Raw genomic sequence first — 17,163 nt, forward strand, 5'->3', positions numbered from 1 at the left:
AATTGTTTAATGGACAGACAGTAACTTCTGTGCTGCTGACCTTTAACAAGACAACACTGTGTGTGTGTGTGTACATGTATGCATGCATGCGTGTGTGCGTGTGTACCTCTCTAGGTTACCATTGGACAGGTCATCAAGCTTTGTCATTATTACAGTAGCAACATATATCAAGCATACTCACACTGTGTTGTCCTTGGGTGGACAGTCATAAAAATCACTTTTGCCAGTTTAAAGCTGTGTAGCACCAACCACCACTGGAAACATGTCCCATGATCGCACACATACCTAAAGACAAAAAGACAAGTACACACACACACACACACACACACACACACACACACACACACACACACACACACACACACACACACACACACACACATCTCCAATTATTTAAAGGGAATTATAGTAAAATATGGTTTCTGAACTTTACTGAATTAAAAAGTAAACCTATTCCAAAACCCAAGAACACTAGCAAAACAGGTATCTTTGGAAGATGGCAGTCCCACTCTATTTTAAATAAAAATTAAGTTGTACAATCTTTTCTTGGAAAACTGAAATATCCAAGTATCCTCTCAGAAGAAGAGACATGGGTGCATTAAAACATAAATTTATTTGGAATGATTTTCAAAAAACAAAAAACAAAAACAAACAAACAAAAAGATTTTTTAGTGTAACTACGCATACGTTCGACACACCAATATACTTAGATATTTTAATGTTTTGTCAGTTTTTTGGCCCCAGTGCTGAAAAAAAAACAGTGTAATTTCCTCTGTAGTTTTTATAGTTGGAATGACAACAACAGCCTGAACATCAGCGGAGACACTTTTATGTGTCATTTTGATTATATAAGATTATAACAATGAAAGTGCATTGTTTACATTGCTATATCATCATATCAGTCTCTGAAGTGCAGTAGCTGGTTTACACAGCCAAATATGACTAGGTACTATATTATGAAAATTAACATTTCCTTCTGTAAATAAGTAAACCAAGCAAAAGGATTCGAGGTGAACAATGCAAACAACATAATTTTACAGTGTGTGGATGATTTAAATAAGGAACAAAAGAAGTGAATGATTTAAAATGCAAAAATATTAAAAGTAGGGAAACAGTAGGGATGTTATGGTCCTGAGAGTGAGGTCAACTGTACAAAAAAGCAAATGAGTACTGAGCTCAACATAACTGACCTCACATAGGACACACGATGGTTTTACTCTACTGTATACAGTATATACAGTACATGCAGTATGTTAGCTTATGTGCAATGTTGACTGACACTGTCTTTTTTGATGTGGTCACCAAAGTCAGATCTTTTCAAACAGATAGGAGCTTTAAATTAAATGCAAACAACAAGTTCTAATAATATCTATCTATCTATCTATCTATCTATCTATCTATCTATCTATCTATCTATCTATCTATCATCTATCTATCTATGCCACAAATTTGATTATATATATATATATATATATATATATATATATATATATACATACATACACACACACACACACACACACACACACACACACACACACACACACACACACACACATATATATATATATATATATATATATATACACATATAAGAAAGGTAGAAAATAACATTTTGGTCTTTTATTTTGAAAAATATAAACATCTAACAATGGCTCATTGGCCAAAACTATCACTGAAACAGTTAAGTTTTGTTGCAGTAGAAAAGGAAAACAACCTTTCTGTTTCTTGCAAGGAGTCAGGACACCAGCTGACAGCTGTGTTATGATGATTTATGGTCTAACTGTATATAATGTTAATCTGTCATAGTTGTTAGACCTTGCCACATGCTTCTGGGATTGCCCTCCTGGAATTGAAGTTCTCCTTTCTTCCATCACAGACTCAGTGAATCCACTGATGTCATTGGTGATGTTGACTGTGGTGTCCTGGAATGTGCTCCATGTTGTGCAGACTGTGGGGGGCCTCTGATTGGCCTGACCATTTCTTGACCTCTCATGGCACTGGGACCATGTGTTATAGTTTGTTTACATACTTTGACCTCAGCAAGATGGCCACATGGCCACTCTTTCCAAATCTGGGTAACTATTCTACTCTGTAGTCATTTTGAATGGCGTGTAACAGTGATCCAGAGTGTTTACTCCCCTTGTGACTTCCATCAATATGTTGATGGAAGTCAAGCATAACCTCCTTAAGGTCAGCCTGATTGAAGTCTCCAGCAACAATGAGTGCAGCATCAGGATTACTGGTCTGTGAGCAGTTCAAGTCTTTTGAAAAGATCCGACAGGGCAGCCTCTGTATTCGCCTGTGGTGAGATGTAGACAGCTGTGATAATGACTAATGTAAATTTCCTTGGTAGAAAGTGCGGTCTGCTTTTGATTGACAATAACTCCAGATCAGGTGAGCAGGAACGGTTTAGCATTTTAATATTCCCACTATCACATCAATCCTTATAAACCATAAAACACATGCCTCCTCCTTTTTTCTTGCCAGAGTCCTCTGTTCTGTCAGATTGGTATACAGAAAAAGAGTCACCTGGCTGAATGGTGCTATCTGGTATTCCAGGATTACAGTTCCTGATATCCTGTTGGAAACTGATGCAGGCACAGAGGTTGTCAAGTTTATTATCCAGGACCTGTACATTGGCTAGCAGGTTGCTTGGCAGAGAAGATCTGTGTGGCCAAGATTGCCACTGATGTTTAATCCCTCCACGTTTACCTCAGTGTTTCCTCTGACGTTGAGATGGATGCAGAGATGGTCTTGCTTGTCTCTGTGGTTGGGATCATAACTGGTGTTTATCCCCTCCACCTTTTCATCAATGTTAACTCCAATGGTTACATTTGAAAACCTCGACCGGCCAGGTAGCAGAGTCAGCAGGAGGAGAGTTCACAAAGTGGTGAGTTGACCATATCCCTATCCTGATGGGTGACATGTAGTCACATGTTATCATCATTATCAAAAAGTACAAATAAATTTGTTAAAATAAATGTTAAGAGCATAAATGTGCATAAATTCGGCAGAGCTAATGGAGAAGTGACTGGATAGGTCATGCAGGGATAAAATGGGTCATCAGGTTTTGCACAAATATGTGGAATCCATACCAGCTCGAGTTCATGCTGTCATTAAAGCAAAAGGGGGACATACCAATTACTAAGATATTCTTAAAGTCATGTACACTTCTCAATAATTCAACTTTTCACTCAAATTGTTAAGTTGATATTACCATTTGTAATGAAAATATTAGTATTACATTTGAAACAAATGCAAAATAGAAGTATCTTGATTTGTTTAATTATGACTGGAAAAACAAATTAAATTGGTAAAAGGCTGCTAATAACGTTAACAATAATCCACCAATCAGGTCATAAACAAATAAAGTGCGAATGTAATTTTTTACGGAGAGTCTGTGCAAAACCCCTGAGTATTGTGCAACAGTCTACATCCAGTAATCACACTGAAGTAATGGCCGCTAAAACCAAAGTTAGCTTAGTTACACAAAATACCTGTTGAACCTAACTTTGAAGTGCAATGTCCTCCTCCAAACAAAGCCAATACTTATTCCATAGTCTCCTCGGTGGATTCAATTATTGCAAAATCGTGCCACCTTTGTGATGGAACCACTGGCCCAGCCTCATTGCATCAATCAGCTGCTGGCTGAAGACTTGGGCCTCCTCCACTGTAGCACAAGATCGCCGTCTCCATTACAAGTCAACCATATTGTGGCTGGATAGATTAGGAATGATGGAGTGCCCCTGGCCCTTAGCTCTCTCTGTACAATGCTGTAGGCCTTCCTCTTTTGTATGTCATGACTGTAGACAGTGAAAAACATCAGATTCTTCCCATTATACTAGATGAGCTTGTTGTTCTTCCTGGAATCCCTTGCCCCATGCAGTATAGCCTGACCGTAGATTTGATGTGCCCTCTCAATCTGAATTGGATCAGAGTCAAGGTTTACCAGCCAGATATTATTCCTCCTCTTGTGATCTTATAGGGATGCCATGTTCATGTTAGCCTTTAGCTTCTCTATCTCCAGGTTGCAGGTGTTGGCATCACATTTTAAACCCCTTGTTTTTGACTGAACGGTCCATCTTATCCAGTACTTACCTAATAGACAAAGTACTGTCATTTCTTTGTGCAGTGACCCAATCGTCCCGTTTATTTCCACCAGAACTTACCAGATTAGCCACCATGATTTATTGCTTAGCCAGGGCCTGTGTAATGGCGTCTGCCACCTTATTCCTTATCCCTGTGCTTCCCAGATGGGGAGGCAGCTGGAGAAGTCATTGTTTTCCTGTTCGTTGACATTGATACACTTAGATTTCAAAATATCCAAATAAAATCTGAGGAACCAGCATCAAAACAACAAAATAGTGGGGATAAAGCCAGAGCTCAGAGTACTGTGGCCATATATGGGTCACATGACCTCCCAGAGTCTGTGGCTCTTGTGTTGTGCTGCAGAATGCTATCAGGCTGCTCTGCCTATGATCAAACACTATATTATTGCTATATACAAAATTTGATTTGCTGTCAACATAATTTCACCATAACAGATCAGGAGGCACCATACTGAAAATATAAATTTCTCCCTTTTGGTTTTGGATTATTCTCTCAACACAGTGATTTACAGTGTAGATGTGCACGCTGTAGTAGACAAGAAATATGCTTTTTAATTTCATTTCCTGCTCAGAGCAGGTTCAGCAGTTTGGCAAGTGCATCAGTCAACGTCTTCCATCATGCTGGATTATTTCTTTGAACAGAGCCACGCTAGCTGAATATCACTGCTTCCAGTTTTTGTCTCCAAAGTGTCTCCTGGCTGTTGCTTCATATTTAATGAACAGATATGAGAGTGGTACCAATCTTTTCGTCTAACTCCCAGCAAGAAAGCAAATAAGTATATTTCCCAAAATGTTGATTTATTCTTTTGTAAAAACTCATAATGTATCAAACATGTTTGCTGGGACTGATGTTAGAAGAAAGGAGACATGATTTGTAACAGCTGATGGGGGCGACAGATCATTGAACATTGCCCTGCTGTTTCCTTGAGATCTGCTTTGTTTTACACTCCAGTGAATGTCTCTCAGCAGATTTCCCAGATTTTTCAGGGCTACACAGTCTGTACCTAGATTTCAAGGAGGTTTTTATCTCTCACTAAATTCTCATTTATATTCTTTCATTTCCCTTTCTTATAACATGTTAATAGGTTAGTGTGAAAGCTCAGTTTCCCCAGTTGGGCCATTGGGGTTTTTCAGTGTGATTGTGTGAAGGAAATGTGAAGTATGAAATTGCGTGAATGCACAGAAGTTTTTAGAATCTGATAGATCACATAGACAATCAAGATTCAATACTATGATATAAGTCAGACATTGTCAGCCACTGAACAGAGCTTGCTGTCAACAGTCAAAGTAAGGTACATCTTCCTTCTTCCGTCCTTCCTTCTGTGATACTAGTAGTTTCACATCAAAGTTTCATTTCAGTAGTTTGAGACCACCAGCTTAGTACTTCATAATCAAATTTTCATTCAAGCTAAGTTTGAATTGTTAGTCAGGCCTGCAAATGTTTCTTTTCAAGTCAGTGGCTCCATCTCCTGGACAAATAGGGACCCTATAAATTAAGAGACTGATATTCTACCTTTGGGTCTGTGAGCAGCATACTGTGTATCTATAATTCAAAGATAAAGACCATCCTCACATTGAACAGGTTATAGATAAAGGACAATAGAGCAAATAAAGAGAAGTATGGATAAAAGTGGAAATATTTTTTATTTAAAACAGCCTCCTCAGCAGCTTGCTGAGGCGACTGATCAGAGCAACTTGTTGCCTTCTGACCAGAAGCTGCCAACAGATCAAACATAGCTTTAATGACATGACAGTGAGACTGCAAGACATCATGTTTAATGAAGCTATTTTACAAACTAATTGTAATGCAGATATCTGTGACTGTAAATTTCATCTCTCTATGTACAACATAGGTCTTAGAGGCATGAGCACACACTGAGAAGCAGAGGCCCCCAAGAACATTGTGCATATTTACTGGAGCATAAGCTGTCATAAAACAAGTTTGAAACTGTTAGCAGCTAGTGTCAAGACAGTGCTAATATTCTTCACTTTGTGGAGCAGTAAGAAAATTAAATTAAATGAGAAAATTGATTTTATACTATGTATAGCTGCATAAATACTGAAGAATGTCCAGGTAGATGCTCACATCAGGAATAAAATGTAGACATCCTACAGTGGAAGTGGAAAAAAAAATCATGACATCTGGTCAAATATTGGACAAAGATTCTATGGTCTGATGACATCAAAATCAAGTTTTTTTTGGCTATCATACCAAATTACTGTATTGGTTTGGTTTTTGTTTGGTTTAATACACAAAGAGACACACCATCCGCACTATGATACCTGGTAGTGGCAGCAACATGCTGTGGGAATTGTTCATTGCAGCAGGCCATACATGGCCTGTGTAGTTAGCTGGTCAAATAAACACAGCAAATCAAAGAACACAAATAAATTCTGGAGAGAAACCCTCTGCAGTCTGCATAATAACTGCAACATGAGGATAAAAAGATTTATTTTCCAGCAAGACATCGACTCCTACATAAGAATGGCCTCTTAACCATCATTATTGTCCTGAAGTGGTCAAGTCAAATTCCAGACCACAATCCAATCCAATAGTGTCAGGACTACAAAGTTGCTGTTCCCTCATGGCACCAATGCATGGCAGGGCCTGAGAGGTTTTACAGAGTAGAATGGGGAGCAGAAGGTGTAGCCTCTTGACATTCAACTTGTTTTTGGAATTTTCACCTATATATAAATCTTATTTAATTCTTTTCTTTATAAGAATTAAATAAGATTTGTTGTGGACTTTAAGGTATTACAAATTGCAAACTTTGTGTCTTCTTCACTCACGCTTAAGAACTTCCATACCAACGGCGATGTGTATGTGGGGCTGTATTGCCTTTGCGCTGTGTGCGCGACGTGCATGTTGTGTGTGTGTGACAACAATGTCTGTGCTTCAGCTGCTGCTGTGTGCGTGACGTGAACCATAGTGTGGCTATGTGAAAATATGACCGGCAAAAAATCGGATATATATTACCTCTTTATCAATTAACAAGTTCGAGTCCTAGAGTCCGAATGCAGTCAATACTCGAGTACAAGTCCGAGTCCGAGTCATCAGTGCGCCAGTCCGAGTCGAGTCACGAGTCATGAAAATCCAGACTCGAGTCGGACTCGAGTCCTGGACTCGAGTACTACAACACTGGCCAGGACTATGTAACTCATCTCTAGGCCTAACCTTAGGGAAGCGAGTTTTTAGTTTGTGGTATCACTGGTGTCCCCTAACCAAGTGGCCAAATTGTGCCAATTGCTTTTACTGTGTGACGCTAAGCTGCTTACAACTGGCTTAAGCGGGTTGCTGGCGACCCGGTGGATGTTAAGAAGTAAAAGCCGATACAGACTCAATGTTCACTTACTTGCAAAGGTGCTTTACTTAATTTTGACTTGAAGAGGGTATAATATTATACCTTATTTGGTATAAATTTATACTTAATTTATATTTTATCAGAATTGTTTTCTCTTTGAAAGTGAGTTTTTTATTGATCAGTGTCAAAAACGTCAATTACATTCACTGTGTGTTCAATCTTGTAAAACAAGAAAGTTTTAAAGTACTTTTTAAGTACTTGTATCACAACCACTTCTAAAAACATGTAATTTCTAGCTATGTATATCTAGGTTGTATCATGTGGCCCTTCAACAAGGAACCAGCCTCCAGCACGAGTTGAGACCTGCATCTGTGAATCTGCATCACATACTGTAACAATATCAACACACAATACACAAACACAGCATCATATTTCTGTGTAATCGTGAACATCACAGCACTCTGTGATCATAGATAGGCTGTTGATGAACTTGGGGGTGAAGTGTGGAGAGTTGGTGTGAACTCACACTCTTCTTTTAAAGTATCTCTTTCTCTGTTCTGTAATTGTTTTTTGCAGATAGTGCATTCTCCCTAATAGCTTTAAATTCTGAGAAACTGCGTGTTCTGCTGCAGCTTGTGATTAGGCCTAAACATGGTACACAATTTTTTGATATCCTATTCGGGGCTGAAGGAGACTGGAGCCTAACCCAGCATGCAGTGGATTAGAGGGAGAGGGCAGGGGGTGTACGCACCCTGGACTCAGAGATAACATTTGCAGACAAACACATTCATACCGACAAGTAATTAAAAAAGTGCCTGCTTTTTTAACTTGCGTATCTTTGGACATTTGAGAAGAAAAACTGAGCTGGTGTAACATCATTATCTAATGTTATGTCAGTTTTCGCTCTAGCTTGCAACAGTTGTCAGAGTCATTGTTGTCAGACATATTTTTCTTGTTGACAAGGTTAGATTATGTGCCTTGGAGTGCTTGTTTCATATTTATGGTTATATGTGCCCAATTAGCTGCCAATTATGGAATGACAGCAGGGGAAGGGACATTTGTAGAGTGTTTGTAACCCTAGGGTTAGGTATGCCTAAAATATAGATACTGTAGGTATTCCCACCTCTGGGCATGGTATTTTTAGGTAGGTAGTCCATACCTTTACTTGAAAAGTTTTGTGTAAACAGTGTAACAGCTCTTGTCAATCAGATATATCTTTTTAATATCTACATATACCTACATATAGTTTATGCACGACTACACCTTTGCTTTGGATAGAGCACAGCTAACTGTTTCCAGACTTTGTACTAAGCTAAGCTAACCAGATGCTGGCTGTAGCCTTATATATAATGGACAAATATAAGAGTGGTATTGATCTTCTCATCTAACTCTCCCCCAGAAAGCAGATGAGCATATTTCCCAAAATGTAAAACTATTCCTTTAATAGAGCTCTGACTTGGAGGGAAAATGACTGGGACAGAGCTGCTGAACAAGACCAGAGTGACATGCAAGTAAAGTAGTCTCTGACAATTATTAGCTGCCCTTCACTCTCCTCCTCTCTGAGTTTCTTCAACCCCTTCGTTTCTTCACCCCCTCAACAATAACCCCTCTCCATTAGAAAACTGAGTAATAATTTGCAATAAATTGCTATCTCTGAGCCCCCCAACCCTCACAATATATTTAGGTGAAAATCTGTATGCATTTCAGGCAGTTGGAAAGTGTCAATCTGAATTTACGGGTTTTTTTGTAAAACAAAGTATTTAAACTGTTTAAATATTTTTATAAGTACAGTTGTAAATTTCAGACCTTAATTGCTTACAAGGTTTGTCTTAGTTTGCTGGACACATCTGCAAAACTTGTTCACTCACTTCATCATCCTTGAACCTGAGTGTCTTTGGGTGTTTGCTTCTAGAAGCAAAGTTTCAGCAGTGGGATTTCATTTGATTCTTAAAGGTGCAGTTCATGATTAAATAAACCATCTTACCATAAAAAAGCAAATTAGTGTAAAACAGCAAAACTATTTTAACACAATATAATAAAGTGCACCACAAACTACTTCCAAAATGACCATACAGTTGAATCAGCAGCTCTTTAATTTTAACAAGCTTCAACACAAACTAAATATTATAACCATGATGGTAGGATTATTGCCAGTATGTTTATAATTCTGTTTTAAAAAGTAACCTTTAGAGTGAATATATAGATTTAACATTCAGATTTAAGTTTTAAAATTTTGATGAGCATTTAGCTCAGCTCATTTTTTTGAATTCTGTTTAATTGCTAGTTATGTGTAGATATAAGACTTATGTTTAACATTTACAATACATTTATCTAGGTTGTATCTTGTGGCCCTTCAACAAGGAACCAGCCTCCAGCACGAGTTGAGACCTGCATCTGTGAATCTGCATCACATACTGTAGCAATATCAACACACAATACACAAACACAGCATCATATTTCTGTGTAATCGTGAACATCACAGCACTCTGTGATCATAGATAGGCTGTTGATGAACTTGGGGGTGAGGTGTGGGGTGTTGGTGTGAACTCACACTCTTCTTTTAAAGTATCTCTTTCTCTGTTCCGTAATTGTTTTTTGCAGATAATGCATTCTCCCTAATAGCTTTAAATTCTGAGAAACTGCGTGTTCTGCTGCAGCTTGTGATTAGGCCTAAACATGGTACACAATTTTTTGATATCCTATTCGTGGCTGAAGGAGACTGGAGCCTAACCCAGCATGCAGTGGATTAGAGGGAGAGGGCAGTGGGTGTACGCACCCTGGACTCAGAGATAACATTTTCAGACAAACACATTCATACCGACAAGTAATTAAAAAAGCGCCTGCTTTTTTAACTTGCGTATCTTTGGACATTTGAGAAGAAAAACTGAGCTGGTGTAACATCATTATCTAATGTTATGTCAGTTTTCACTCTAGCTTGCAACAGTTGTCGGAGTCATTGTTGTCAGACATATTTTTCTTGTTGACAAAGTTAGATTAAGTGCCTTGAGTGTTTGTAACCCTAGGGTTAGGTATGCCTAAAATATAGATACTGTAGGTATTCCCACCTCTGGGCATGGTATTTTTAGGTAGGTAGTCCATACCTTTACTTGAAAAGTTTTGTGTAAACAGTGTAACAGCTCTTGTCAATCAGATATATCTTTTTAATATCTACATATACCTACATATAGTTTATGCACGACTACACCTTTGCTTTGGATAGAGCACAGCTAACTGTTTCCACACTTTGTGCTAAGCTAAGCTAACCAGATGCTGGCTGTAGCCTTATATATAATGGACAAATATAAGAGTGGTATTGATCTTCTCATCTAACTCTCCCCCAGAAAGCAGATAAGCATATTTCCCAAAATGTAAAACTATTCCTTTAATAGAGCTCTGACTTGGAGGGAAAATGACTGGGACAGAGCTGCTGACCAGAGTGACACGCAAGTAAAGTAGTCTCTGACAATTATTAGCTGCCCTTCACTCTCCTCTTCTCTGAGTTTCTTCAACCCCTTCGTTTCTTCACCCCCTCAACAATAACCCCTCTCCATTAGAAAACCGAGTAATAATTTGCAATAAATTGCTATCTCTGAGCCCCCCAAACCTCACAATATATTTAGGTGAAAATCTGTATGCATTTCAGGCAGTTGGAAAGTGTCAAACTGAATTTATGGGTTAAATTTCAGACCTTAATTGCTTACAAGGTTTGTCTTAGTTTGCTGGACACATCTGCAAAACTTGTTCACTCACTTCATCATCCTTGAACCTGAGTGTCTTTGGGTGTTTGCTTCTAGAAGCAAAGTTTCAGCAGTGGGATTTCATTTGATTCTTAAAGGTGCAGTTCATGATTAAACAAACCATCTTACCATAAACAAGGCAAATTAGTGTAAACTGGCAAAACTATTTTAACACAATATAATAAAGTGCACCACAAACTACTTCCAAAATGACCATACAGTTGAATCAGCAGCTCTTTAATTTTAACAAGCTTCAACACAAACTAAATATTATAACCATGATGGTAGGATTATTGCCAGTATGTTTATAATTCTATTTTAGAAAGTAACCTTTCGATTGAATATATTTCTTTAACATTCAGATTTAAGTTTTAAAATTTTGATGAGCATTTAGCTCAGCTCGTTTTTTTTAATTCTGTTTAATTGCTAGTTATGTGTAGATATAAGACTTATGTTTAACATTTTCAATACATTTAATCATTTGTTAAAAGTTTTTCATCCTGTTTATGTCCTGTCTTCAATTATCCTATGATGTTTTTATTGTGTTTATGTTTCATGTTTTTGTGTGTTTTTATGCTGCCTTGCTGCAAAAGTAATAACGATATGAACTGAACTGAATTGACTTGGACATTGTCAAATGCTGCAAAAATTGAGATGTTAATTGGGGTTGACCACTTCACACTTAAATTAATTTCAAAATGTACGCTTCAAATATAGTTGTGTTAAATGAGTTCTGCTTCTCCTACTGGAGTTTGTTTGCCACTTCTGTCAGTGCTGCAATCCTTATAATATAAATGTTTTACTTCTTAACCAGCCCTTCTTAGGTAAATTCTCAATTGTCAGTATCAAATCCAATTTTGGTTCTTTGCTTAATGTTAATATGTTACAGCAAAAGTCTCATTTCCCCATTTGGGGCATATAGTTTCATCTCATCTGACTTGGGCTGGTAGGGTGTGAAGAAAAATGTGTGAATGAGGCTGGTCAAACACAAAAAAGACTCCACCTCCTAGACATCAAAACTTTAAGTTTGACTTGGTGAGCCACTGAACAGAGCATGCTGTTTGCATTCACAAGTAAGGTAAGACACTTAAGACGTTCTTTCTGTGATACTTACAGTTTTTGTTGAGTAATCTCTTTCGACAAATCAATCATATTCAAAATTCCTTGATGTCAATGTTTTAATGCCATCTTATCTATATTGAAGCAGTACATTTTAAGTGCATTGTTTAACAGATTTTATGGCCAGGCCATTTTTCATTCTGTCAATTCTTTCATACAGATGACAAGGATGTGGCAGCTCTTGCTCCTGTGGTGGTCATGGAGTCCTCTGTGTCTGCCATCCAGTGTAAGCTTCATTGGTACACCACAACAGTGTCAGGAGGCTCAATTTGTCCCTGGTTACAATCTGGGTGGAGAAGGCTTCGACATCGTCACAATGAAGCGGAAAGGTGCCTATGTCATCGACACTGAAACATGGAAGCTTGGCAATGGCACTTGCAGGCTATTCATTAACAGCTACATGGAAGGAAAGAAACAGAAGGTCCCAGCTGCTGTAGTGGACTGGAGAACCCTCCCCAAGTGCAATTCAATGGTCTCCAGTGTAGTTTATGGTTCTGTTGAAACTCTTGTCAATGATTCCACCTCATCTGTTTCCAATGATTGGAAAATTGGCCTTAATGTCCCTGTCAATCCTACTACCACTGTTAATGTGGGCTTAGGAGGTTCCCACTCTAGAGAATCAGCTTTTGGCATGAAAAAGTCAAAAGAAGACCACTATACCTTCCTCAAACATTCTGTCCACTGTGACTTCTACCGGTGAGTATGTGGACAGATATTCCTCTTCTTGACATTAACTCTGATTTTATTTGTTCAGTTTGATAAGCATTATTTAATTGTACAGTGTTATACACAGTACATATAAACTAATCCTATACCCTAGTGCTGTAGTTATTTGTTTGTAAATACAGCATTTTCAAATAACAAAATTGCACTGCATATGGCAATAATGTTTGCTTGAATTGAAAATAACTAAACCGTAACATCTGAATGATATATTATGATGGACTGTAACTTACTTATTTTATCTCTCTGTTTTACAGTTACAGAATGGCAACAAAATCTCCCCTGAGTCATGACTTTCAATCAGCTGTCAACTCCCTTCCTTCCTATTCATGTAAAACTGCACCCTCATATCGTAATCTGATTGATACATATGGTACACATTACATCACACAAGTGTTTCTAGGAGGGGGAATGAAGGCAGTCACTGCTGTCAGGACCTGCCAGGCAACCATGAATGGACTGTCAACAACAGAAGTCAATGACTGTTTGACAGTTGAGGCCTCAGTAGGATTTGCTAAAACTGCCAGTATTGATTCCATGGTAAAACACTGTCAGGAGAAGAAGAAGAAGTTAAACCATGATCAGAGTTTCAGCAGCACGTTTAATGAGCGAATCACAGAGGTAATTGGTGGAAACATTAACGGAGCTGATATCCTCTTTCAAGGGCAATCAGACCCCTCTGTCTATAGCACGTGGATTAACTCACTGAAAAACATACCTGATGTGGTCCAATACAACATAAAGCCTCTGCACATCATACTGCCAAGGGGTCATCCAGCCAGTGCCGGACTGAAACAAGAGGTGGAGAAGTACATCAAGGAAAATGCTGTGTTGAAAAAATGCTCAGAATCCTGTCAAATTGGGCATACATCTAACAAAAGGGATCCTTGTGCTTGTGTTTGCAACAGTAATCAGAATATCAAGTCAAACTGCTGTCCTGCTGGTAAAGGTCTTGCAACATTAACGGTTTTCAAGCTTTATGCAGATGGGCTGTATGGTGATAAGTGGACGCAGACAGATGGTTCAGTGGTAGTTAAATATGGTGACCAGATAAGGCGCACTGCCATTATATCAAACAATGATAATCCTAGATGGTCAGAGAAATTTAACTTTGGACCCATCGTCATCAATATGAGAAACAAGCTTGAGTTCAGTATTTATGATGAGGATACCTACTGGAATAGTGATAATCTTGGTCAATGCTCAATTAATCTGCGCAGTGGGATGGTGAGTGACAGCTGCATGTTAAATGATGGTACCTTCTTCTTCTCCTACATAGTAGAGTGTGCACCACGTCTTGGTGGTAACCAATGTCAAGAATACATACCCTCCCCATTGAGTGCTTCTCTGGCCAAGGTCTTCCACACCAGAAATGGGGTCCTCGTTGGAGAAACTGGCGAGCAGTGTGCTAAATCAGTCACTTGAGGCCAGCTGGTGATGTGAGATGCAATGGGAGATTTAACTGGAGATTAACCTTTATGATGGATACTTTGTCAGTAGGTGATAGTGCCTGTTTTGGTTTTACAATGCCTGTTTTTCATTTCATGTGCTTTTAACTTTCATGTGTACCCATAATTTTCTTAACAAATATATTTGTAAATCTTCCATAATCCAGTTTTTATGATTTTGTTCTTTGTGATGTGTGTAAAAACAACACCAGCATCTGTCTGACTGTATGCTTTAAAAATGTTGTTAATAAAGCATTAAAAGCAAAAAAGCAAAGCAAAAGCAAAAAAAACTGTTTCATTTTTTGGTTGACATGTCTATGGTAATAACTGCACAAGCACGCAGAGATTCCCCAAACATTTAAGGAGAGTGTGCTCAAGTTTGTTCAGTATAACAACAAATTAAAATAAATGAATTTAGAGAGTAACTTTTACCCTGATTATAACGTAATTGTTTAATATAGAGTAGGAGTAGTAGTACTAGTAGTATTTAACATTAGAAATATTTACAGTTTGCCTCTACATTTCCGACTTGGAGGGGCTTCCCCCTGCTGTGGAGTGAAGTGTAGACGAGAGGGATTCATGCTGAGAGAACACCACAGGTATTACCATAAATAACTTACCTGTACTCATGTGACCAGTGATATCTCTTGTCAATACTTTGCATAATTGCTGCTCAGAGAAAATCATGTTGTCGCTGAACATGTGCTTCATAATCTCAGATGATCTGCCCTTTAACTGAAACATGATGTGTACAGTTGTCCAAACTCGTTTGATAGAATGGAACGGGATAAACAGTAGAAGAAGTCATATATGGGATGAAAGTGTCTTCATCAGAAACACAATATTGGTGATTTGTTGAAATGCTTAAAACTATGTAGTTTCTTTTCACCAAAAAAGCTATAGTCTTTGAAAGAATGAGGACTCATAAGCAGAGGATAACTATGGCCTTCTTGTAATCAGGCACATCACAAACTTTTAACCATCTATCTAAAGTTGACTGTTGTTGCTGTGAAAAATCCCCTTACAGTATGTCTGTCCTGGCGTCATGCTATCTAAGACACTAGCTTACATGCGTTCATGCACACACAGACACACTCATGACAAACGTACAAACTTGATCTCCTCTGAGGTTAGTCAGAGCTTATTCACAAGTCAGGGGGGGATTTTTTACAGTTTGGGGGTAGGGATGGGTGGTTAGAGTTCAGGAAAAAGTCATGATAGTTGATGAGTAATGCTTTCCAAACATCCTGCCACAGTTTTATTCAATTAAAAATAAGAGGTGGTTGTTTTGGATTTTTGGAAAACCTTGTCTTACTGTTAACAACTTTTGATTTAGTCACACACAGTACCAGGTGTCGGAACATATCATCAATGCTTCATTCGTTTTATAACAAAAGTTTTTTTGGTCATGTTGTCCCTCTCAAAGCAGGTTTACCTTCTTTTTGAGGCTGCAGGAGTGCACTTTCAGCCTCGCTGGAGGTAGGTGCAAATGACCGCAATAAAAAGCATATGCAAACAACGCCATCTGCCTCCCACCCTTGATTCTCATGAAATGCTGTTCCTTTTTTTTCTGAGGTACCAGAATAAAAGACTACAGGTTCTACTGACTCAACAGCCTTTACCACCACCTGCCTCCCTCTTATCAACCACTTTAACCTCACTGGTGGAGGCATACAATAATGGTGACAGGTAGCTCTCTGGATATTTGTTTACATGGTGTTTGAAACTGTCTGTTGAGCATTTGTGTTAGAGCAAGATCTGTTGATTTGTTGAGTGCTGTAGATCATATGAGTGAAGTGCTGCTCCTAGGATCTGGTTGAGGGTTGTGGATCTGCTCTCAGCGGAAAAGTATCTTATATTGTGAAGAGTCTCTCTTTTCAACTGACAACATTTGGAAATGTGTTTGAGTTGCTTGAATGGAAATGAGTGTTTAGGTATCTGTGTGGGTACCAGCAGCAAGAACCACACTGAATGTATGTACATTTATGCGCATGTGTGTGGATGCATTTGTTTTGTATGCATACAGTATCGGAATGCATGCATGCGCTTGCACTCTACGAAGTTTTCCTATGAGGATAATATATGTTTATGTTTGTATGCATGCATGCTTTCACAGGGCAGGTGCAAGTATGTTCCCTGTATGTGTATTTACACAAGCACAAAGAGTCCTCTGAAGATCTCAGCCAATCACTTTACCTCTGTGTATGGGCACACCTGCTCCCTGTGTTATAAATAGACAGTGGATACATCAATTCCCTCGTGTCACACAGATCAAGTTCAAAAACTTCTGTTTTGACAGACGGGAGAAGACACACTCCACAAAGACAGATGATAGCTGATAAACAATGGTAACCTGCTATTTCAGAATCATGGCTGTGATGTGTGTATTGGGGGTTTGTATTCATTTGTCAACAGCTTAATAAAAGTAGAGATGTAACCTCAGGCTCTGTTGTGTAGCTTAACAGATATTTCAGTCATCTCACGTTTCAACATAATGATTTCTTTGGACATTTCACTTACAGTTTTGATTTGACCTTAAATTATTTCTCCAAAGTAATTTTAAAAATATGAATTATTAACAATGATTCAGTAAACAGAGGAACATTACACAAGTTTTCAGACTCAGATGTCTGAAGATTTGTATTCAGGCACAAGGAAGCCTGCTGTAAAACAGCTGTTAGGAATATATGACATTTCAAGTCATCTTTGCATGAAACTATAG

General features: G+C 38.4%; 1 protein-coding gene across 1 annotated transcript; it reads left to right on the forward strand.

The window, feature by feature from the left end:
• The first annotated feature begins 12,196 nt into the window (after positions 1-12,196).
• Positions 12,197-14,649, forward strand: LOC121883733 (perforin-1-like). Its single transcript, XM_042392198.1, has 3 exons — positions 12,197-12,229; positions 12,431-12,966; positions 13,251-14,649. Exons 1-3 carry the CDS (start codon positions 12,206-12,208, stop codon positions 14,416-14,418), a joined length of 1,728 nt encoding a protein of 575 aa, XP_042248132.1. The 5' UTR covers positions 12,197-12,205; the 3' UTR covers positions 14,419-14,649.
• The last annotated feature ends 2,514 nt before the right edge of the window (positions 14,650-17,163 follow it).

The sequence above is a fragment of the Thunnus maccoyii genome, chromosome 2, assembly GCF_910596095.1.
Source record: "Thunnus maccoyii chromosome 2, fThuMac1.1, whole genome shotgun sequence".
NCBI classification, from domain to species: Eukaryota; Metazoa; Chordata; class Actinopteri; order Scombriformes; family Scombridae; genus Thunnus; species Thunnus maccoyii.

Excerpts from the sequence above, each read along its gene's own strand:
- LOC121883733 (XM_042392198.1), top strand. The coding sequence starts at position 12,206 with ATGCTGTTTGCATTCACAAGTAAG. Across the intron at positions 12,230-12,430 it reads TGTTTGCATTCACAAGTAAG|ATGACAAGGATGTGGCAGCT; the intron begins GTAAGACACTTA and ends TCTTTCATACAG. Across the intron at positions 12,967-13,250 it reads GTCCACTGTGACTTCTACCG|TTACAGAATGGCAACAAAAT; the intron begins GTGAGTATGTGG and ends TCTGTTTTACAG.